This window comes from Hypanus sabinus, chromosome 2 (genome assembly GCF_030144855.1).
Source record: "Hypanus sabinus isolate sHypSab1 chromosome 2, sHypSab1.hap1, whole genome shotgun sequence".
NCBI classification, from domain to species: Eukaryota; Metazoa; Chordata; class Chondrichthyes; order Myliobatiformes; family Dasyatidae; genus Hypanus; species Hypanus sabinus.
The window spans coordinates 160,464,053-160,488,631 of record NC_082707.1 but is presented as its reverse complement, the minus strand read 5'-3'; the positions used below and the strand labels follow the sequence as shown (position 1 = coordinate 160,488,631).

Genomic DNA, 24,579 nt, shown 5'->3' with positions numbered 1-24,579 from the left:
GCACTGTACTTCTGCCACACAAAAAAAAAAAAATTTCACAACATTTGTTAGTGACAATAAACCTGGACTTCTGGGCTCAGCTTCTGTAAAGATTTGATAAACTGGAAATAATTTTCTTTGTGATAAGAAACCAAAACAAAAATAATCAATCTCACAGTCCATCAAAGGTGGATCTAAAGGGGTCATGCGGGGTATAAGGAGAAGATTAATAAAGAGGAGATTGATAAAAGGGAACTGTGCAGATGGCCTTAGGTTACACGTGCATGAGGTTAAATACCTGATCATGTAAAGGGGTCAAGGTTTAAGGTCTTGGGGTGTTTCCAATTGTTTAACCAACTCCAGAGGTACAATGAGTTTTTCACCAAATACTCTACCCTTGGATTATAGAGATGGAAAGCTCCTCAGGATGCAGCCAATCAAAGCTTTTAGAAAGCAGTTTTAGCAAAACATCTCTTCTCTTAGACGCAGCTCACCTGTCAATGTGATTTTCCACACTGTCCCACTTTGATTTCCACTTCCAGTACTTTTCCAGTGAAACGTGGCATTATTTTATGATACTGAACTCCATATTTCAAATCAGACCTTTTTAACCCTCCAAGCTAAACACAGGGTTGAAAACAGAAAACGCTGGAAATGTGCAATGGCTGCTGCAGATTCAGATTCAGTTTATTGTCATTTAGAATCCACAAATGCAATGCAGTTAAAAAATGAGACAACGTTCCCCCAGAATGATATCACAAAAGCATATGACAAAACAGACTACACCAGAAAATCCACGTAACGTTTGGCAATCGCCGATGCAGAGTCTGGAGAGGCTGCTGTGTATTAATATCGCACTACCGTCTAGCATGTTCCCCGGAAAGGAGCTCCAAACCCAGCCGACAAAAACAAGACCAAAAACTAAAGCTACAAGACCTGCACAAAACCACATAATTACAACATATAGTTACAACAGTGCAAACAATAGCATAATTGATTAAAAAAAAGACTATGGGCACAGTAAAAAAAAAGTCCAAGATGTTAAAGGACTGTAAATTCAAAAAAAAACACCACAGTTTCCACAAGTCCCCAGAGTCCCGACAGACTCTGTAAAGAAAGAAGTTAATGCTTCAGTCTTTCAAATGGGTTGAATAAATTCAGGTTATAACTACTATCTCCAATGTTTCAGATAACATCCGTTGGTGATGATTCTGCTAATGCCACTGACACTTCCTCAACACCTGCTTTTGTTTTGCTCATCCCATTGCTTTCCCATGTTAACTTAAAACTAGCATCCTTTCCTTTTGTTATTTCTTCCCCTTCTTATTTTTAAAAAAATCTATTTTCCCATTCTAAAAAATAAGTAACCCTAAACGTTATCTTGACTTTCTCTCTAGAAATATCCTTTGCAGCATTTTCTAAATTTAAAAAATACTAGTATGGCTCCAAGGGCAAAGGGTTCTAGAAAACCTAGTGTTTTTTTTCTTCGGATCAAAGATTTTACAACGGTAACAAAACCATTATAGCAGGAAACAGTTCCCATTAGCAAATTGGCCGAGGGGATACTGATTTAAGATTCTGGCTAAATGATCATTGTGCTCTGGAATATGTTGTCTGCAAGGGTGTTTGAAACAGAAACGGAGCCCACCAAAAAAAGTGGATGGGTATTTATAAGAGAAAATAGTTTACGGGACTCATTCACGGGCGAGGATTGTACTACTGAAAATTAGGCGAACTGATTGATTTATGACTAAACAACTACTACCCACACAAAAACTCAGTGCTGGAAATACTCAGACGGAGAAGCAACATCAGCGGAGAGAAGAGAACAGAATTAATATTTCGCTATCCGAAGTTACTACCTGGCCTGTTATTTTATTTCAGATTTTTGTGCGCCTTCGTTTAAACGAATTCCGTTTAATGATCAAGGCAACATAAAACATTGCAGAAGACACAAACACTGCCTGCACAGCCCTACCTGGAGCAATCGGGACGCTCTGCAGGCCAGATGCGTGGAAACTCCGCGTCTCCTATTGGGGCTTCTGTTGCCCTCGCTGACAACACTTTCGATTCTTGGTTATTTCTGCTGTCAATTAAACTGCTCCCCGCCGCTTCCGGTACGAGAACAGGCTTCTGACTACGCGTGCGCCAATCGCAAATCCGCCCCCGGTCTGATTGACGTGGGGTCCCCCAATCAGAGGCCGACGGGGGCGGGGCGGGGCGGGCCGGGCCGGCTGGATGTTTTTTCTGTTGTCGGAGCTGAGGCGGCGGATGGATGGAGAGCGTTTGTCTGCAGCAATTGCTGGATACTCGTGACCATGTCCCCGCAGAGCTCAGCTGCAAACGCGGCGCAGTTCTCATCATTGACGGCAGCTCCGGACAGGCCGATTGAGGCTGCCGTGCCCCCCTCAGTGGAGCTCGGCTTGACCGTCGTTTACACCGCTCTGTACTCTCTGCTTTTCCTGTTCGTTTACCTGCAGCTCTGGTTGGTCTTGCACTATAAGCACAAGCGCTTCAGTTACCAGACCGTATTTTTGTTTCTCTGTCTACTCTGGGCAGGGCTGAGGACTACCCTCTTTTCGTTTTACTTTAAAAATTGTGTCCAGGCCAATCAGTTGGAGCCTTTGCCTTACTGGCTGCTGTATTGTTTCCCTGTGTGTTTGCAGTTCTTCACGTTGTGTCTGCTAAATCTTTATTTTGCGCAGGTATGTTTTTCAGAAAGAAATAAGTAAAATAGAAATTAATTTTAACGCCTCCTACATGTTTTTGCGGATAATTGACATTATAATCTCTAGAGACCGCAGAGCGTTAGCTGAAGCGTTGATGTACGAACTGTCTTTGTCCTTTTAATATAGAGATAACAGCCGGCTGTGTTCTGAGATGTAAATCAGATTGTATAATGCAGATTTTAACTGTACTCGTTCCAGAGAGGCATGAAAACGTAAATATGAAAGACTTGTTTTGTTCTGGTAATATTTAAATCTCGACAGTAGGGAAAAAAAGTATGTTAAACCGTTTCATTCCGATATTAGGTTAATCCCACTTATGACGTTCATTGGATTGACCGTCTTTTCGTCTCAATGCAACGCTCGGCTGTTTATTGTAAAATCTTTTTACCGTATTTATTAAACCTTGAAGTTAATTGCAGCATTTTTCCCCATTCAGTGGTTACTAAAATTCCAAAATGAATTGATTCCTAAAGTGGATAGAATTGTCAATTCGTTAATCTGATTGCATTAATTTTGTTTTTTTTAATCTAAACAATTAATAGTGTTGTCTGACGACTAAAGCGACTGAGTTATTGACTGGCAATTTGGAGGTAGTTGACAAACGGTTATTAAACTTTTGGGAAGGATTTGGTGTAACCACCCGTTTATGGCATCGACGTTTTCAACCCAAGGTTCTAGTATTCACGAGTTTAGTATTGCCAATTTGGTCCTGCAAGGAGGAATATTCTAAAACTTATGATTATAGGTAGGGAATCTGTATCATGGAATTGTAGCATTACTGCATTATTTAAAGCTTTTTCAGAATGCGTTTGGTATCTTGTTTGCGTGTCCTTGAACAGTTAATGTTCGGAAAATGTTACAAGAGAAAATTGATTTATAAGGGCGATCCTGTGCCGAGTTGGGCCATTGGATATCCGGCCACTGCTCCTGATTTCAATTCAGCTTTTATCGTGACTAGTTATCTCCAAAAGTTGCGCGAAATGTTGAAGTAATCAATAATAGATCTCATATTTCAGGATTATATAAAACGTTACGAAAGTGTACTCCCATGCAATTTGGTAACATTTCTATTTTTATAGAGAACCGGTGTAATAACTTCTGTCAGACATTGTACATTGTATTTATCAACCTGGTGTGTTAATACCAGTGCCCTAATGGAAAGCTGTATGCAAACCGTTGCTGTTAACTATTTAATCCGACAGAATGCCATATTAATACCACACGTGAATGGAGACGCCTGTTACTTGCTTTCTGGACATTTCCGAACAGTTAGTCCCCACTTTCATCTCATTAAGAACTATTTCAGCTCTTCAAGGATCCAAGCTTTTGGCTTGAGTAGCGCGAGTATCTTGTCTGTATCCTGTGTGTTCAAATTTCGTTTCCCTGAAGAACAGTGGGTGTTGAGCATTTAACGATTTTTGGAGGTTATTTCAGGGTTAAGGCAGGAAATGCTGACTCCTTCAGCCCTGAGTTTGATGCTGGAGCAAGCACCAGAGCATTTGACCTAGTCCTTCTGAGATCAAACACAAGCCAGAAGTGTGTTAGAGCAGTGCACAAACAGTATTTGTTAAATAAACATATTGAGAATATTGATCTGTAGTTGAGCTTATAAACTGCAGTACAACTGAAATTTTACAATACAACTGTTTAAACCCCGTTGTGTTTCTGCGAGTGTTTTAAGGGAAATCAAATAATATTAGATTGAAGCATTTATCTGCTTGGCAGACAATTATTGACAGGAGTCTGTAGAAAAATATTGGTGCAGTGCTAGGAATGGTGAAATCTTAGCACTAATACCTATGATAGTCTTTGATTTGTACTTGTAAAATGAGATGAAAATCGGGCATTAACGGATAACATTTTACAGTTTTTTGATTGAATCTGTTTTTGCTGAGAGCAAATGTAGCTTTCAAATCTGTAAATTAGTATCTGAAGGAGAAAAACCTTCTGAGCTATTGACGTCCTGTGTTTATTTACATTATTACACAGTGCAAAGCTCTTAAACACTGTTACAGGTCTAATGCTTCCAATTATTAAGGACTGCATCTTCAGTCCTCACTGGGTGATTAAGTAAATTACATTTGGCTTGTGAATCCCCAAAACTGAAAACATTAAATGTTATTACCACAAAATGGTACAAATGCTTAGCATGAGAGAAGAGCTTGCCGAGGTAGTTTGGAGGAGGATACTGGCCTCTTCGAGGAATTAACAAGCAGGGTGGACAAAGGACAGGCAGTAGATGTCATTTACTTGGATTTTCAGAAGGCATTTGATAAGGTATCATATGTGAGGCTGCTTAACAAGTTAAAATCCCATGATGTAATGGGGAAGATACTGGCATGTGTAGAGGAATGGCTGGTAGGCAGGAGGCTGCAAGTGGGAATAAAAGTGGCCTTTCTGGTTGGTTGCCAGTGACCAGTGGTGCTCCTCAGGGGTCAGTATTGGGACTGCTACTTCTCACATTGACAAACAATGATTTGGATAGTGAAATTAATGGCTTTGTGACAAAGTCTGCAGATGATGAGAAGATGGGTGGAGGTGTAGTTAGTGCTGAAGAAGCAATGTGATTGCAGTGAGATTTAGACAAATTAGAAGAATGTGCAAAAAAAAGTAGCAGATGGAATACAGTGTTTGGGAAATGTATGATAATGCATTTTGATAAAAGGAACAATAGTATGGACTATTATCTAAATGGAGAGAAGGTTCAAACATAAGGGGTGCAAGAACTCATGCAAGATTCCCAGATGGTTAATTTGCAGCTTGAGTCTGTGGTAAGGAAGGCAAATGCAATGTTGGCATTTATTTTAAGGGGAATAGAATATAAAACCAAGGAGATAATGCTGAGGCTTTATAAGACATTAGTCGGGCTGCACAGAGTATTGTCAACAGTTCTGGGCCCCATATCTCCAAAAAGATAGTCCAGAGGAGGTTTGTGAGGATGGTTCCAGGAATGAAAGGGTTAACTGGGTAGCACTTGGCAGCTTTGGGCCTGTACTCACTGGAATTTAGAAGAATGCATGGGGATCTCATTGAAACCCATCAAATGTTGAAAGGACTTGATAAGGTGGATATGGAGAGGATGTTTCCTATGGTTGGGGGTATCCAGAACTAGAGAGCGCAGCCTCAAAATTGAGAGGAAACCTTTTAGAATAGAGGTAAAGAATTATTTTTTTAGCCAGAGAGTAGTGAATCTGTGGAATGCTCTGCTATAGACTGCGGTGGAGGTCAAGTCTGTGGGTATATTTAAGGTGGAAGTTGATAGTTTCCTGATCAGTCAGGGCATCAAAGAATATGGTGAGAGGGCAGGTGTATGTGGTTGAGTGGGATTTGGGATCAGCCATGATGAAATGCTGGAATAGACTCAATGGGTTTAATGGCCTAATTCTGCTTCTATGCCTTATGGTCTGGGGCTGAAAAACTGAATTACTGTTTTTTTGGCAAAGTCAAAAGGAGCCCTGAATGTAAGAACAGTTAAACCTCGCATTGAAAGTGAACAAAAAGCTTGCTGTTTTAACATGAATATTCCATCCCTTGTATTCAAAGGGATGTAATTTAAGTCTACAAAACCATGAATGAATACAACTATTGAAAATACAATCTCTTCTTTCTATGGGTTCAGGTATCACCATCTGAAATAGCACAACTTCTACCAATATGGAAAGCAAAGCTATCAGCTATGATTTTAATTAACTGAACTTGCATTTTTAAATTTATAGGTACTTTTCTTCAATGAGTAGGAAACAAATTTTTAAGTCTATAAACCGTTTTAACCCCACGTTCCTAATTGTTGAATTATTCCTGTAAAATACTTTAGATGAATTAGAAACATTTGATAGGCACATGGATGATAGACAAGTGGAGGGTTATGTGGGTGGGGAAGGGTTAGATTGATCTTAGAGTAGATTAGCAGGTTGGCATTAGCATTGTGAGTTAAAGGGCCTGTATGGTGTTGCTATGTTCTATGCATGTTTAAATTTTTCTCTTAAATAAAATGCATGTTGTTTTAAAGTATTGGTCTACTCCCTTAGCAACAGATATTTTTCTGAAGTGTGTAGTGCAGGAAGGGCCATATGGGAATGAGGAGAATGATGTGAGCTGGAGGAAGCAGGAGACAAGAGATTGATTAATTTTGTCCATAAGACATTTGGATTCAATTTAATTTTGTAAATTTTAGCATTATTTTTACCACAGACTTTGAAAATCTTCAGCTAAGAAATTCACTTTCCTAAAACTCATTTGGCAGTCACTTCCCTCAAAAATAGCCAGCCGGCTCCTTTCCTTGCAAGCTTTCCATCCATGCTGAGTTGAACTTGGCCTCAAAACAGTCAAACACTGAAGAAATGGCAAGGTTGCCACCCAATAAGCCAGTGGGGCATGGGAGGATAATATTTTCTGTAAAAGTCAACCATAACCATTCAGAAGTGCTCCATCTCCTCTGTTCTTGGTTAATTAAAGTTCTATACCCTTCCCAACTAACTGAGTTCAGATACTTTTATGTCCTTCCTATAGATGTGCATGCTTTACTTTTGCTCTAATGCAGACTAATATCTCTTCAGCTTTTATGTCATCAATTTTCCATTTTTCCAGATGCTAGAAACAATTTATAAGGAACTGTGAAAAAGGCAGCTGTAAATTTAGTGGTAAAATCAAACGGGCTAGTGACCTCTGTATTGCTTTTCTGAATTGAATCTGGCAATTTCCTTACATCACCCATTTAAATTAATAATATTTGCCACACTGGGCTTTCCTATCTCCTTCCCATTTGCTCTTCACACCACAGCACTGCTAAGGGATTCCCAGATTTCATTAAAATCGTTTATTGCCCCAGCATACGTTTCCTTCCCAGCAAAAACATTCTGCTGGAGGAGCTCAGTGTGTTGTACATAATTTGTGTTTGTTGGGGGTGGGGGGAATTGTATTCAAGCCAGACATGTTGACTTTTCATATCTAAACGCTTTGCAATTCCAGGCACACACCTTGACCAACTGAGTTCATCAGGTGAATTTTGTTGCTGCAGGTCCCAGCATTTAGTCTCTTGTCTCCACATTTGCTCCCCAAATTCACTTGCTATTTTCTACCTTTACTGTCATTTCAAATATCTTCATTTCCTCTACACCTGCCTTTTCTAACAGAATTCTTTTATCTATAAATTCCAGAAATATACTGTGGCTGTTGATTTCTGTTTATGTAAATATCCCTTCCCATTGTGCCTTTCTCAACCTTTTTGTCCCAGAGAAACACTTGAAATAATGTTCAGGTCTCAGGGAAAAAAATAAATTGATATCTACAGCTCACTGTATGTCAGTGTGATCACTAAGTTGTAGGTATAATAATCCAAAAATTTTGCCAATGCTCTGAAGAAGAGAGTGAATTTCTAGCCAGCCTTTCTTTTGGTGGGGGGGGGAGGGGAAGAACAGATAATTGAGCTTATTTTGCCTTTCTTGAAATCTTTCTTTCCCTTTCATAAATTTTTAAAAACTCATAAGGCAAACTTAATAAATTTCTGTCAAATAACTGACAAGCCAAAATGGGTTTTAAATTTTTGAAAGGTAGGTTTGGAAAATTTAAATTTTTTACTACACGGGTAGAGCTTGTTCACTCCCATAAGTCAGTTGGCAATGCGTAAGGGCAAGTTGAAGGTAATTCGGGAGGGAGAGGCTGAATTGACAGCCCAAGTTGAGTGAGTCTATTCAGTGCTCAGAAAACACACTTCATGCTCCTTATCAGCCTATCACCCTCCCCTCCATGCAATACAGTGCTCGCCAATTATCAACGGTTTCCCCTATCTCGCATCAAAAACTGAGAATGGACTCAACCAAGTAAGCGCGGTCCTACTACACACTGCCATACTGGGCTGAGATAGCTCGTGGGCCAACAATGTTTATATTTTTAATCAGTCTCTTGCGGAACCCCATTTGAGAAACCCTGGTGTAGTGATTGGAATGGCCAGAAGCAACATCTGATAAATTGTGTTGATACGATTTTCACAGGTGTAGAGTTTATATTCTGAACATTCCACATCAAATGCTGAAAGTTGGAACTAAAAGGAAAAGCAAATTTGACTTTTCAGAAAGTTGCTGTTCTAAATGTAGTTGTAATCAGTGCACTGATTATTGTTTTTAAGAAGTTGCATTTCTTAATGGTTTCAAAGTAAACATTGTATATCAGTTAACTGTTTAGCTTGTGTAATTAACAAAGATCTTGCCTGATTTAATTGGGCAATTAGTGCATAATTATCCTCCTAAGAATAATTAAGTGAAGGGTGACTACTATTAGAAATAAGCAGTCAGTCAAGAAAGGGTTTTTGCATTGGCTGAACATTTCATATTCTGCTATCTGCAAATTGGAATAGTTCCAATTTGTGGAATCATGTGTCTTGCAACATAAAATGTTACATAATGCTCTGTACTTAGTCAATAGAAGCTGAATCCAGTTTCCTGCCCATTTCCACTGTAGCCAGACTTGCCTTGAGCAACTAACAAATCAAGATACATTCAACAACAAATTGTATTGCATTTTTACTACCCCTTTCCAACCCGTACATGTTGTTCCTATTGTCTATGCAAACTATTGAATCCAGTACTTTCTGGGTTTAGATGAACTCTGTAGGTCAATAATAAACTGTCAGCTTTGTTTTATTTTATCCATTTATAAAATGTAGGCATTGTCAGCTAAGCCAGCTTTCATTGCCCATCCCTACTTGCCCTTGAGAAGGTGGTGATGAGCTGCCTTGAACTGCTGCAGTCCCTGACGTGTAGGTACACCCACAGTGCTGTTAGGGAATTCCATGATTTTGATCCAGCGACAACTGACTTGGCGATATGTTTCCAAGTCAGAATGCTGAGTGACTTGGAGGGAGATTTCCATCAGGTGGTGTTCCCAGGTATCTGCTGTTCTCATCCTTCTAGATGCTACCGGTTGTGGGTCTGGAAGGTGCTGCTTTAGGAACTTTGTGTTGTTGCAGTGCATCTTGTAGATAGTACACACTGCTGTGACTGTTTGTTGATGGTGGAGGGTTTTGATGTATGTGGAAGGGGTACCAATCAAGTGGACTGCATTGTACTGGATGGTGTCGGTGTTGATGGAGTTGCACTTATCCAGGTGAGTGGCAAGTATTCTATTACACTCCTGACCTGAGCCTTGTAGATGGTGGCCAGGATTCGGGGAGACAGGAAGTGAGTTACACACCACAGGATTCCTAGCCTTTGACCTGCTCTGGTAGCCATGGTGTTTATATGGCTAGATCAGCTCAGTTTCCTATCAATGGCAACCTCCAGGATGTAGATAGTAGGGGATTCAGTGGTGATGCCACTGAATGTCAAAGGACGATGGTTAGTGCCTCTCTTCTTAGAGATGGTCATTGTCTAGAACTTGTGAGGCTACAATGTTACTTCCACTTATCAGTCCAAGCCTAGATATTGTCGAGCTCCTACTGCATTTGTGAAAACCAGAAGCAATTTTACTTTTCAGGGGAAATGCTTACAAAGATCAATGAGATGGAGTTGGTCAGATTTGGAGGGGAAATTGGAGTTTATATGGAGATTTGGAATTTATATGTATATAACCTGCATCTCATAATTTAACAAGAACTCTTAATTCCTTGTATGTAGTTGTACATCCAATCATCTGAGAGACTGCAACAAGTTGGATGGGTTGTTTATCAAAAGCACTAAAATCTGGATAAAGAACTGTGGGAGAACTCAACACATACAAACAAGTTGGATGAACTCAGCAGGTCGGGCAGCATCCATTGAAACGTTGACTACTCGTTTCAACAGATGCTGCCCGACCTGCTGAGTTCATCCAGCTTGTTTGTACGTGTTGATTTGACCACAGCATCTGCAGTATACGTTGTGTTTACTGTGGGAGAACTGCCTGCACTTTTGAACAGTGTTGGGATCAATCATGTCAATAAACCATTTGAAGCAAGGTCATCATTACACTCCATGTCATATGATGTAAGCAATCATGCTTTATGACTATGATTGTTCTTGGCAAATTCTACAGAAGTGGTCTGCCTTTGCTGCCTTCTGGGCAGTGTCTTTATAAGACAGGTGACCCCCAACCATTATCGATACTCTTCAGAGATCGTCTGCCTGGTGTCAGTGGTCACATAACCAGAGCTGGTGATGTGCTCCAGCTACTCATTTAACCATCTGCCAGCTGCTTCCATGGCTTCAGGTGACCCTGATTGAGGGACTAAACAGGTGGTACACCTTCCCCGAGGGTGGCTGCAGGCTAGCAGAGGAAAGGAGTGTCTTGCACCTCCTTTGGTAGAGACATATCTCCAGCTCGCCACCTGGTAAAGCAATTTTAATTATATATTTAAAACACATGCTTTTCTGATGAGTTGATTAAGGAAGCATTTTGTGTCATAGTACATGATTTATTATCATTCATAGACAATGTATCTAGCCTTAATCCTTCAAGGTTACTTAGATTTTTTTCCTCAGTAGTCCTATTAGTATTTTAAATAATGAGCCCATGGGGCTTACTAGTTATGGAAGTTAATTGATGTATTTTTTATATTGGTTTTTAGGTTAGATTTTTTAGATTGGTTTTTATATTGGAATCAAAGAAGTCTGTTTATTCATTACTTATGAGGGGTTTTTTGGTATTTGCCAATACTTCTGAACACATTATTTTCAGAGGAGGCATTGTATCTTTTACCAAGAAGAACTCTACAGTTATTTCTTCACTTCAGTGTGTGATTGTTCACAACCTCAAAAGTTTTATCACCAGGCGCTGCACCTTATTTTTATGAATTGGTTTCAGAATTTGGAGCTTGTAAGCAATTTTCTTAACCTCATTATGGACCATTGTCAGCAATGCTGGAATCCACTCGAGCTGCAGAGAGATTGAATTGAATGAGTATATCCACACTTCCTTAAACTAGCAAATCTGGTGTTTCATTAGAGAAACAAAGGTAGATTTTTAAATATTAGCTGATCCTATAATGTGCTTCCTCCTCTTCCTCTTTTGGTGTTATACTACCATTCCCTAAGTGTCAGTAAACTTTTTCAGGACTCTGCTTGTCAGTGCCCATGCTTGTGAAGTGATTTGTATTGGTATCAAGCAGTAGTAAATCAAAGCATCGGGACTTGCCATGTTGTCTAGAAGACGTTTTGCCACTCATCCAAGAGGCTTCTTCACTTCTAATCCATGGTGGGTAGTTTGCTGGCTTTTGAACTTGAGTTGTTTATGTATAGCAATCGTAGAAAACCCATCACTGAGCAGAGGGGGTGGGATACGACATCATCTATCGGCTACTTACAATGCAGTCCTAACATCTCTACCCCGGTCTCTCCACAACAGTTCACACTTCCATTCATGTAAAGATAAGACTAATGACCCTCTCATTGCCTCTACAACTCTTAAAGACCCTCATATGATTGCTATACTTTTAAACAACTCAGTTTATAAGACTGAAAACTGCCCACATGGATTAGAAGAGAAGAAGCCTCTTGAATGAGTGACGAAATGTCTTTTAGACAACACAGCAAGTCCAGTTGCCTTGATTTACTACTGCTTGATATACAATGACCTGGATGACTGAGAGCCTTCAGGGATAATTGTGTTGGAACTTGCCCAAGCAAGAAATTAAGCTGTAATTAGGATAAAAACATGAAGTCAACAGGAACCCTCCATTGGAAATGTTTGTAAATGTCCATCTGACTGTCATTGCAGACCAGGAATCAAACTAGGAGTTCTGTTCATTGCTTAGCATTGTGCATTTTCCAACTGGACCATTTGAGGTGTCAATGAATGTTATAATGGTATTAATTAACACTTCCCGATATGCAATAACATGATATTGCATAAAGTACTAATGGGTAGAACATTAATTGACATTACTAGATGCTTGGAATGGGTAGCTGAGTGACACTGTTTGCAGCTCTCGAGTATCAATGTAATAATTTTGTAGCACTCCAGAACTCCATAGAAATGATCATAACCCCAAATAATGCCTGTCATCTGCACACACCTTTTGTACATCTTCAACAAAGTCAGATTGGCAAGTTCTGTGAGTGATTGGGTTTTGGTATTTCTCTAATATCAATGCAGCTAATTATATACAAATCATTAGCTGACCCCTTGTTGCATGGAATCTAATGTGAGTAATTAAAGATTTTATGCAGCTGTTTACTTTGTACAGCTATCTGTAGGTAAAATTAGGGCTTTTTTATCCTTTTTTATTCAAAAAATGTGCTGCACATCGTTAAATATAATGCTCCAGCAGGGCACTAACGAGTGACTTCTAAAGATTATGCATTAATTTGGCTATAGCAAAGATCCTCTTTAAGATGGGTTAAGAAAATGAGAACAGTTAGATTCGTTACAGCATGACCACAAGAATGTGAAATTTACAAATTTAGGCAGTGAAATTTACAAAGCAATTGCCACTTTAAGTTGAGATTTGTGCTTTACATCAGGAAAAAAATAAGGGAATTTCCCTGAAGCATAACTGTAGAAAATAGTTCAGTAACATAATCTCTTTCCTACTTGCATTTCCGCTCCAAGCACCTGATCCTAGTTCAGTCTTCCTGTTCCTTCAAATGCCATTGTCTTTCTCCCTTGATAATTCCAATTGTGTATTATTTGGGAGAAGTTCTTTGGTTTCTTAACCCCCATTCTAATAATGTGTGGTTTGGGGTTTACGAGTAAGGCTGGTGTGAAGTGTAAAATTAATTTCACGTGTTCTATTTGTATTCTTCTGACACGATTTGCCCTTCAGACTTAATTATGCTCTTGTCCTATTGTTCCCTTCCCATTTCCAGTATACCTTCAATCTGCTTACTTGACAATAAAGTTGAATTAATTTCAGAACATTGGCTTCCTTGAAGTATCTGGGCAGAGTTCAAATGCAAGGGAAATAATGTAGTCTTTATAAAACACTTGTTTGAGCCCTCATGGAACTATGCCATGACCCACATTTTTAGGGATAAAATGTCAGACTTTAAAGTACATAGGGGAAAATGTTATAAAAACCTTACTAGGAGTGTTTAAATTTTTGTGGGGAGATGTAGGCATTGGAGGACTTAAACGAGAAAGTTCGTGGGAGATTTAAGACTTATTCCAAATTGATTTATCTAGTGATAATCATTTAAATAAAATTACTAAAAATGAAGTTGAAGGAAGACAAGACAAATGGGCTTGTCATTATGTACCATGCCATTATGTATCATGGTCTATGATCCTGATTATTGGCAAATTCTGTAGAAGATTAATTGCACTTGCACTGTTGAACAGTGTTGGGATCAATCATGTCAATAAACCATTTGAAGCAAGGTCTTCATTATGTGGTGTGCCATATGATGCAAGCAATCATGCACTATGATCATGATTGTTCTTGACCAATTCTGCAGTAGTGGTTGACACTGCTGCCTTCTGGGCAGTGCCTTTATCAGACAGGTGACCCCAGCCATTATCAATACTCTTCAGTGATTGTCTGCCTGGCATCAATGATCACATAACCAGTAATTGTGATGTGCACCAGTTACTCATACGACCATGGCTTGATCGGGGTGGGGGGGCTAAACAGGTGTTAGGACTTGTCCAAGGGTAATCTGCAGGCTAGCGGAAGGAAGGAGCATCTTACACCTCCTTTGGTACCCAAGCCACCTGTGCTACTGCTGAAAAAAGTTAATTTCATGGCATTTATTCCTTGGATATATATGCCTATTTAAAAATAAATTTGAACTTAAGAATTTAAGGTAATGCATTGTGATCTGGAGTTCACTGCCTGATAAGGTGGGATTCAATGGTTTTGAAAGAAATCATAATTCTTGGAGGGGAGGGTGTATGTGTGCATCTAGAGAAATGCCAAGGAATGGCTATGGAAATGGTAAAATATCCTCTTATGGTGACCATATAATACTGCATACCTCCATAATGAACATCAAACATCACTCTTCTCTTAGAGCTTCCCACTATCACATAAGCAATCTTGAATTAAATGTAACCAACGTAGCTGTGCCCTACATTATCCACCACCTTCTCCTTTGACAGTTAGCTTCGGAACTTGATTTTGCTAATAGTTTATCTTCACGCTATGCTTGCCCTTCACATTTGACCATGATTCAGCTCTAGCTTCTTTCCAATCTCCAAATTCATCATCTGCTTGAACAGAGTTAGGCCTTCAAACGTTCATTTAGATTATGGCAGACCTATGCTTCAAACCCATTTACTTTGCAGAACATAAGAAATAGGAGCAGGAGTAGGCCATCCAGCCCATCGAGCTTACCCCGCCATTCAATAAGATCATGGCTGATCTGTCCATGAACTCAGCTCCATCTACCTGTCTTTTCCCCATACCCTTAGTTCCCCTATGTAAAAACATATCTAACTATTTCTTAAATGTATTTAGTGAAGAAGTCTCAATTGCTTCCCTGGGCAGAGAATTCCACAGATTCACTACTCTCTGGGAAAAACAGTTTCTCATCTCCGTCCTAAATCTTCTCCCCTGAATCTTGAGGGAATGTCCCCTAGTTCTAGTCTCGCCTACCAATGGAAACAACTTTCCTACTATCTTATCTATCCCTTTCAAATTTTTGTATGTTTCTATATGATCCCCTCTCATTCTTCTGAACTCCAGAGAGTATAGTCCCAGTTGACTCAATCTCTCCTCATAGGAATTCATCCCTGGAATCAACCTGGTGAAGCTCCTCTGCACTGCCTCCAAAGCCAGTATATTCTTCAAGTAAGGAGACCAGAACTGCACACAATACTCCAGGTGCAGCCTCACCAGTACCTGGTATAGTTGTAGCATGACCTCCCTGCTCTAGAATTCAATCCCTCTGGCAATGAAGTCCAACATTCTATTTGCCTTAATAACCTGTTGTACCTGCAAGCTAACTTTTTGTGATTCATGCACAAGCACTCCCAAGTCCCTCTGCACAACAGCATGCTGCAATCTTTCACCATTTAAATAATCTGCTCTTCTATTATTCCTTCCAAAGTGAATGATATTGTATTCCATCTGCCAGACCTTGGCCCACTCGCTTAACCTATCTAAATCCCTCTGCAGACTCTCCACATCCTCTGTACAATTTGCTTTTCCACTCAGTTTAATGTCATCAGCAAATTTTGTTACGCTACACTCAGTCCCCTCTTCCAAACCATCAATGTAAATGGTAAACAGTTGTGGGTCCAGCACTGACCCCTGCGGCACCTCACTCACCACTGACTGTCAACTAGAGAAACACCCATTTATACCAACTCTGCCTTCAGTTAGTTAACCAATCCACTATCCAAGCCAATATGCTTCCTCCGACTCCATGCATCCATATCTTATTTATAAGTCTCTTGTGCGGCACCTTATCAAATGCCTTCTGGAAATCCAAGTATATGATACCCACTTGTTCCCCTCTATCCACTGCACTCATTATGTCCTCAAAGAGCTCCAGTAAGTCTGTCAAACAGGACATGACCTTTCTGAATCCACACGGCATCTGTCTAATGGAACCACTCCTTTCTAAATGTTTTGCTATTTCTTCCTTAATGACAGCTTCAAGCATTGTAAACAAAATACTTTTGGTCTTGAATTTCATTTGTCTTGGGTGTCTACAACATTTGCATAGCTTTTTTTAAGAAAAGCTTAGTTCTTCCAAGCCCTTCTTTCTAATTTTTAAGATCATCCTATCTTAAGATTCTAATGGGATCTCCCTAATGGGAGTTATCTGCAGGCCCCCAAACAGCAGTCTGGATGTAGGGTGTAAGTTGAATGAAGAGTTAAAATTGGCATGTCGCAAAGGTAATGATACAGTTGTCATGGGCTATTTCAACATGCAGGTAGACAGGGAGAATCAGAATGGTACTGGACCCCAAGAAAGGGAATTTGTGGAGTCCCTCCGAGATGGATTCTTAGAACAGCTTGTACTGGAGCGAACCAGGGAGAAGGCAATTCTAGATTTAGTGTTGTGCAATGAACCGGATTTGATCAGGGACCTCGAGGTAAAGGAACCATTAGGAGATAGTGACCATAATATGATATGTTTTAACCTACAATTTGAGAAGGAGAAGGGAAAGTCGGATGTGTCAGTATTACAGTTGAATAAAGGGAACTATGGAGCTATGAGGGAGGAGCTGGCCAAAGTTCAATGGAACAGTACCCTAGCAGGGAAGACAGTGGAACAACAATGGCAAGTATTTCTGGGAATAATGCAGAAGGTGCAGGATCGGTTCATCCCAAAGAGGAAGATAGATCCTAAGGGGAGCAGGGGGCGGCCGTGGCTGACGAGGGAAGTAAAGGGCAGTATAAAAATAAAAGAGAAGTATAACATAGCAAAGATGAGCGGGAAACCAGAGGACTGGGCAGCTTTTAAAGAGCAACAGAAGATAACAAAAAAGGCAATACGCCAAGAAAAAATGAGGTACGAAGGTAAACTAGCCAAGAATATAAAGGAGGATAGTAAAAGCTTCTTTAGGTATGTGAATAGCAAAAAAATAGTCAAGACCAAAATTGGGCCATTGAAGACAGAAACGGGTGAATTTATTATGGGGAACAAGGAAATGGCAGATGAGTTGAACAGGTACTTTGGATCTGTCTTCACTAGAGAAGACACAATCTCCCAGATGTAATAGTGGCCAAAGGAACTAGGGTAAAGGATGAACTGAAGGAAATTTATATTAGGCAAGAAACGGTGTTGGATAGACTGAGTCTGAAGGCTGATAAGTCCCCGGGACCTGATGGTCTGCATCCCAGGGTACTTAAAGAGGTGGCTCTAGAAATCGTGGACGCATTGGTAATCATTTTCCAATGTTCTATAGATTCAGGAACAGTTCCTGCTGATTGGAGGGTGGCTAATGTTATCCCACTTTTCAAAAAAGGAGGGAGAGAGAAAACGGGGAATTATAGACTGGTTAGCGTGACGTCAGTGATGGGAAAGATGCTGGAGTCAATTATAAAAGAGGAAATTATGACACATTTGGATAGCAGTAGAAGGATCAGTCTGAGTCAGCATGGATTTATGAAGGGAAAATCATGCTTGACTAATCTATTGGAGTTTTTTGAGGATGTAACTATGAAAATGGACAAGGAAGAGCCAGTGGATGTAGTGTACCTGGACTTCCAGAAAGCTTTTGATAAAGTCCCACATAGGAGATTAGTGGGCAAAATTAGGGCACATGGTATTGGGGGCATGGATTGAAAATTGGCTGGCTGACAGGGAACAGTAGTGATTAACGGGTCCCTTTTGGAATGGCAGGCTGTGACCAGTGGGGTACCACAAGGTTCGGTGCTGGGACCACAGCTGTTTACAATATACATTAATGATTTAGATGAAGGGATTAAAAGTAACATTAGCAAATTTGCCTATGACAGAAAGCTGGGTGGCAGTGTGAAATGTCAGGAGGATGTTATGAGAATGCAGGGTGACTTGGACAGGTTGGGTGAGTGGGCAAATGTATGGCAGGTGCAGTTTAATGTGGATAAATGTGAGGTTATCCACTTTGGTGGCAAGAACAGGAAGGCAGATTACTATCTAAAAGGAGTCAAGTTAGGAAAAGGGGAAGTACAACGAGATCTAGGTGTTCTTGTACGTCAGTCAATGAAAACAAGCATGCAGGTACAGCAGGCAGTGAAGAAAGTTAATGGCTTGCTGGCTTTTATAACAAGAGGAATTGAGTATAGGAGTAAAGAGGTCCTTCTACAGCTGTGCAGGGCCCTGGTGAGACCCCACCTGGAGTACTGTGTGCAGTCTCCAAATTTGAGGAAGGTCATTCTTGCTATTGAGGGAGTGCAGCGTAGGTTCACAAGGTTAATTCCCGGAATGGTGGGACTGTCATATGTTGAAAGATTGGAGCGACTGGGCTTGTATACACTGGAATTTAGAAGGATGAGAGGTGATCTGATTGAAACATATAAGGTTATTAAGGGATTGGACAAGCTGGAGGCAGGAAGCATGTTCCCGCTAATGGGTGAGTCCAGAACTAGAGGCCACAGCTTAAGAATAAGGGGTAGGCCATTTAGAACAGAGATGCGGAAAAACTTTTTCACCCAGAGAGTGGTGGATATGTGGAATGCTCTGCCCCAGAAGGCAGTGGAGGCCAAGTCTCTGGATGCATTCAAGAGAGTTAGATAGAGCTCTTATAGATAGCGGGGTCAAGGGATATAGGGAGAGGGCAGGAACGGGGTACTGATTGTGTATGATCAGCCATGATCACAGTGAATGGTGGTGCTGGCTAGAAGGGCTGAATGGCCTACTCCTGCACCTACTGTCTATTGATTCTAACATCAGATGAAATGGTTTCTTTTTGTATTACATTTCATAATTTTAAATAGTGTTGGCACGTGGCCAAGTGGTTAAGGTGTTCGTCTAGTGATCTGAAGGTCGCTAGCTCGAGCCTTGGCTCAAGCTGCGTGTGCATCCTTGAGCAAGGCACTTAACCACACATTGCTCTGCGACCACACTGGTACCAAGCTGTATGGGTCCTAATGCCCTTCCCTTGGACAACATCTGTGGCGTGGAGAGGGGAGACTTGCAGCTTGGGCAACTGCTGATCTTCCATTTTAAAAAAACCTTGCCCAGGCTTGTTCCCCAGAAACTTTCCAAGGCGCAAATCCATGGTCTATCAAGACTAACGGAGGACTACACAATAACTTTAAATACACCAACTGGATTGCACCCTTAATTCTAATGAACTTGTTCTAATTAAGCAGACTTTGATAACACTCCATTGAATGCTATTCTGATGTAGTTCTCCCTTTGAGTATTGCAGCCAAAACTAAACATTACTCAGAACAGAAACCAACCAGCTCTGCAACCAAATCGCACTCGTGGTTTTAAATCTGAATCTCATGCTAAGTGCCAATATTTCACAAGCTTTCCTGGTTATTCATGTCTGTGGACTCCTTTTCACATTTGAAACCTCAATCATGGAACACCTTTTCAAATGCTGAAATCCATTTCCCATACTTCTAACAGTTATTCCTGGACAGAGTAGGTCAAGTTTTCCATCCACCCTCCAGCATTCAATGGATCATCCCTGCCAAATTCTGTCAGCTCCCACAAAGTTCCACCACCAGGTACATAGTCTCTTGCCTCTCTTTTCACATTTTGAAAGGGTCATCCCTTTTGCAACTCGCTGGTCAGCTCCTCCCCATTAGATAGCACTTTCCCATGCAGCGGCACGATGTCATCTGTTCACTCTGCCCTATCCGCCACTGAAATCCATGTCTTTTGCTTCTACTCCTTCTAGTCTATGTACTGAATGGAGTGTTCGTTATCTCACCTCATTCCCATTGGAGAATCCAAATGCAGGTTGAGTGACTGCATTGTGAAGAACCTGTGCTCAGTCTGCAGGAGGCCATGAGTTTGTTGCCCGATTCATCTCTTTCCCACTCTAACATCAAAGTAGCCTCCCACGTATTACAGCCAATACATTTTAGAGGAGCAAGTGCCTCATCTTCCAACTTGATGCAGCCTGAACTTGATATCAAGTTCTCTTACTATGGATAACTTGCTGTTTATTCATTTGTCTGTCATTCTTTTTGCCTTTCACCTTTCACATCTACTGTATATTCTGTTCTGCTAGTTATATTCTATCCAGATGGACTATTACTTTATACAGGCATTCAAACATTTAAAACTTTTTAATACTTTAAAACATTAGATACATGTTACACAAAGGAGATTAACTGCCTTTTTCTGTCTATTAGAGAAAATATTCCAGCTGTTCTACCAATCCATTCAAGCCCCCATCTTCTCTGCTACTTATACCAACATTTTTATTCTTTCTAGTTTTTTGATGGGGTTCCAAGGCATGAAACAGTTCTTCATTCTGCCTTTCATGTGCATACCATTCAAAGGTTGTTCCAGCATTTTCTGTTTGTACTTCAGACCTCTTGTCTCTACAGTTCTTTGATTTTTTACTCAAGCACATCTTTTAATCTTTCCAGCCTGGTTTCTTGCCTGTAATGGCCACGATCAAAATTGCAAAATAGTATTCCCTTCCTGTTACCTTGACTATATTTATTTTCTGCAACCTCAGAAGACTTTGACTCATTGACCTAGTTTGTATATTTCTCTTGTTTCTTTTTACAAGATCAGCAAAACTGTTATTTCTACAATTAACTGAAGGTGCATGGATTGTTTCCAATTGTAATTTCACACTCCACAGAATGACAAAACTTATTTTCCCTATCTCCTTGCCTCCTGAGAACTGCAATATCAACCCCAATCAGTGTCATGTTTCAATTCCATCATGAACATGCCCACATCTTATCTATGCATTGTTCCTGTCTGTCAGAGTAAGCCTGACCTCTCACCTGTATAAACCAGACCTATCCACCTTGTACATTTTTCTTTTCCATTTCCTCATGCCATCATCTTCAAATTAAAATTACTGAAAACTAATATTTGATCTCTTTAGATTGTCAGTGGAATTCTCATTTGATTTCTCCCTAAATCTCACTTTTTTAAAACCCTCCTTAAAACTACTTCTCTTGTTAAATACAGTATTGGAAAGATCATAGTCTTCATACTGGCTGCCAGTGACAAGTTGTGTTTTAGTCTTCCAGCGATTTCAATTGATGATTTAACCCTTAAGACTGTTTGACTTTATCTGTTTGAATTGTTATATTAGTGCATCTGTTCCTGATATTCTTCAACATGCCTTTACCACAGTTGAGTCTGAAGGTATCAATATTCTCTTAGAAAACATCCCAGCCACTAATTTAAACCGGCTCAATTCTGTATCAATTCTCCCTGGATAATCATTCTTGTGTTTGCTGTTGAAGATTGAATAACTACTGTAGAAGACAGTAACGTGTAGTAAAATTTCATCCTAATGTTATTCCCCTCTGATGCCTTGCATTCATCCCGTTTGAACAAACGTCTGGTGTTTCCACCTTTTGTTCAACTGTGTGGTTGCTTGATCCTGAGCAAGATATTTACACCAATCTGCCCTGCCACTTTCTGCTTCCCCATCCAACTTCCTTTGATCAAACTGGTAGTCAATCCCCTGATCTAAATTTGTCTTGACATTATTTTGATAGCATGCACATGAAAGGCAGAATATAGATGTGTAGTTTTCTGACAGGAAGTATAAATTCTGTCTTTCTGCACATTTTTGTTTGAATCTAATAACTCCTAGGGCTTCCATCTCCTGTAAAAATACATTGCTTTGAAAAATTGAGTTTGCTTTCTTGGCAGCATTAATAAATTTGCCTTGTATTTTGAAACCTTTCAACACTTAACGGTGCTTTACCTAGTAGCACTGATATTACAAAGAAATTATCTGTGTTTTTGTCCACTTGCGTCTTTGTACTTTTAATTGAGGTTTTTCCTATTTTGTCATATTTGACCTTAGAATCCTGTCTTCCTCTTTATATAATCTGTTCATGTTTTCTCTGGAATGAAGGGAAAATATCTCCACTTGGGTTGCACATGAGCAAAGTCTCCTGTTGGCCCATTGCTTTAACTGTCTCCTTCCATTTTCTGAATCCTCATCCTGCACATCAAAGCACAGGAGCAACATCCACTCATGTGACAAGGATAGATTATAGCTTGTTTTACATAAACTTTGAATTCCATGATGTTTTTTTAGCACAACACGTTTTCCAGATGTTCAGCATGCATTCCAAATTCCTTTTGACAAAGTCAGACAATACTGCGTTTATAAAATCCTTGACCGCATTTTCAGGTCATTTAATGTCCTCTGCTCTACATATCATCCCTCTCTTTGTTCTCTAACTTAAAACTTTTGTTGTCAACTCATCTGAACTTAGATGAAATGTCATCATCCTAGAATGTAAGCAATTATTAACAATTTTAACAAATTGCATCTCACTGTCGATCTAGACAAGTGCACCTCAAGGATATGTGCTTAACCACTGCTCTCCACACTCTTTTCACATGGCTGTGGCTAAGCAAAGCCATTTATAAGTTTCCTGTGGCAGATTTTAAGAGTGTGATGGTGAGGCTTACAGGAGTGAGATTGGCTGGGTAAGTGGTGTCCACCCTTGCACTGTGTCAGCATGACCAAGGAACTGATTGTAAACCTCAGGAGAACACATCAGTCCTCATTGAGGGGTCAGTGGTGGAAAGGGTGAGCTGGCACTTCCTGGGTATTGATATCCCAGAGGATCTATCCTGGACACAAACGTATTAATGTAAGCATGAAGAAGGCAGCTCTACTTCATTTGGAGCTTGAGGAGATTTAGTACATCACTGAAGACCCTTAAATTTCTAATAATGTGGTGGATAGCATTCTAACAGGTTGCATCGCAGCCTGTTGAGGTGGCTTTAGTGCACAGGATTTGCAAGAGTTTGCAGTGAATATTAGATTCAACCAGCTCCATCATAAGCAGAACACCCCTCACCAGAGTGTCTTCAGAGGTGTTGCTTCAAAGCATGCATATGTCCTTAAAGACCCTGATGAACTGGAGCATGATGTTTCTCATTGCTACCATCAGGGAGGAGGCACAGAATCCTGAAAATGCCTATTCAATGATTTAGAAACAGCTTCTTTCCCTCTGCCATCAAGTTTCTGTATGGTACTTGATCACTACCTCATTATTCCTTTTTTTTTGCACTATTTTATTGTTGTACGAGGGGTGATTGATAAGTTCATAGCCTAAGGTAGAAGGAGTCAATTTTAGAAAACTTAGCACATTTATTTTTCAACATAGTCTCTTCCTACATTTGCACACTTGTGGTACATGACCAAGTGGTTACGGCGTTGGACTAGCGATCTGAAGGTCGTGAGTTCGAGCCCCAGCTGAGACAGGATGTTGTGTCCTTGAGTAGGCACTTAAATCACACGTTGCTCCAATCTACCCAGCTGAAAATGAGTACCAGCAAAATGCTTGGAGTTAACCTCACGATAGACTGGTGTCCTATCCAGGGGGAGTCTCGTACTCTCAGTTGCTTCACACCATGGAAACTGGCCTAAGCACCGGCCTGATGAGCCTATGAGGCTCAGGACAGACTAACTTAACTAACGTTTACACACTTAGTCCAGCAGTTGTGGAGCATACAGATCCTTCTTTGTAGAAATCGTCATCTTGGACCTCCAGAAATGGCCCACAGCAGGTTAATTGTTAAGTTGTGATTAATAAGTTTGGGTCCTATGGTAGAAGATGGAGTTATTACAGCTCTCGTTACATGCATGTGCAGTTCAACTCTTTGATTATGCAAAAAGTTTGAAGTTAATAACTCATCTCCTTCTACCTTGGGCCACGAACTTATCAATCATTCCTCATAACTAATACATTTTTGTCTTTGCACTGTATTGGCTGCAAAATGCAGATTTCACATGTCAGTCATCATAATAATTCTGATTCCTGGAGTTGGTAATTTTCAGATTTTCCATTCAGAATTCTAGCATTTGATGTACATTGCATTCTTTGGGAGGAATTGCATTTCCTTAATCTGAAAATATTGGAAACAATCCTATTCGCCTAACAAATTAAAGATGTTTAACTTTTTTCTATTTTACTGAAATGTTAAGCAATCCCTTATAATCACTATTTTACCTTTTTTTTTGGCCTTTTTAGAGGTTATAGCCAGCATTGTCCTTGTAGATCCAAATCCCAAATATTGTGTATGATCATTCTCTCACCATGTCTATATCCTTGCCTAAAATATTAACAACAGGTGAAGATGAACATGATGCTCTATTCCATGAAGCAATCATATTGTCTTTCACTCAGTTTCACTCAAGCCACTAGAATTTTCTTCTTGCAGTTTATACTTAGTTTTTTTGGCATTTCTTTAGAATGCCTACCTGTTCATTGTTTTTGCATATAGATCTAAAATTGGGATATTTTTCTCCAGATTTGCATGTTCCTATGATCTAAACTTAGAGGGGATTAGGCTAAAACATTCTAAGTCATCTGACATTTCTAGCTAATGCAGTTGTGTAGCAT

General features: G+C 40.0%; 2 protein-coding genes across 7 annotated transcripts in view; one reads left to right on the top strand and one right to left on the bottom strand.

Annotated features, from left to right (window-relative positions):
• Positions 1-2,097, bottom strand: part of txndc16 (thioredoxin domain containing 16) — a 127,963-nt gene extending 125,866 nt beyond the window's left edge. The window contains exon 1 of one of the 5 annotated variants that reach the window (XR_009509264.1): positions 474-882. The gene's annotated coding sequence lies outside the window, so the exon portion shown is untranslated. Of the gene's footprint in view, positions 1-473; positions 883-1,957 lie in introns of those variants that run through there. The other 4 variants (XR_009509257.1, XM_059957951.1, XM_059957959.1 and 1 more) reach the window with 4 other exon arrangements.
• A 130-nt stretch (positions 2,098-2,227) lies between these two features.
• The window catches only part of gpr137c (G protein-coupled receptor 137c), a 50,205-nt gene continuing 27,853 nt past the window's right edge, over positions 2,228-24,579 (top strand). For both annotated transcript variants that reach the window (XM_059957980.1, XM_059957974.1), the window contains exon 1: positions 2,228-2,684. In XM_059957980.1, coding sequence (XP_059813963.1) covers positions 2,298-2,684 — 387 coding nt within the window. In that variant the 5' untranslated portion in view covers positions 2,228-2,297. The remainder of the gene's footprint in view (positions 2,685-24,579) is intronic.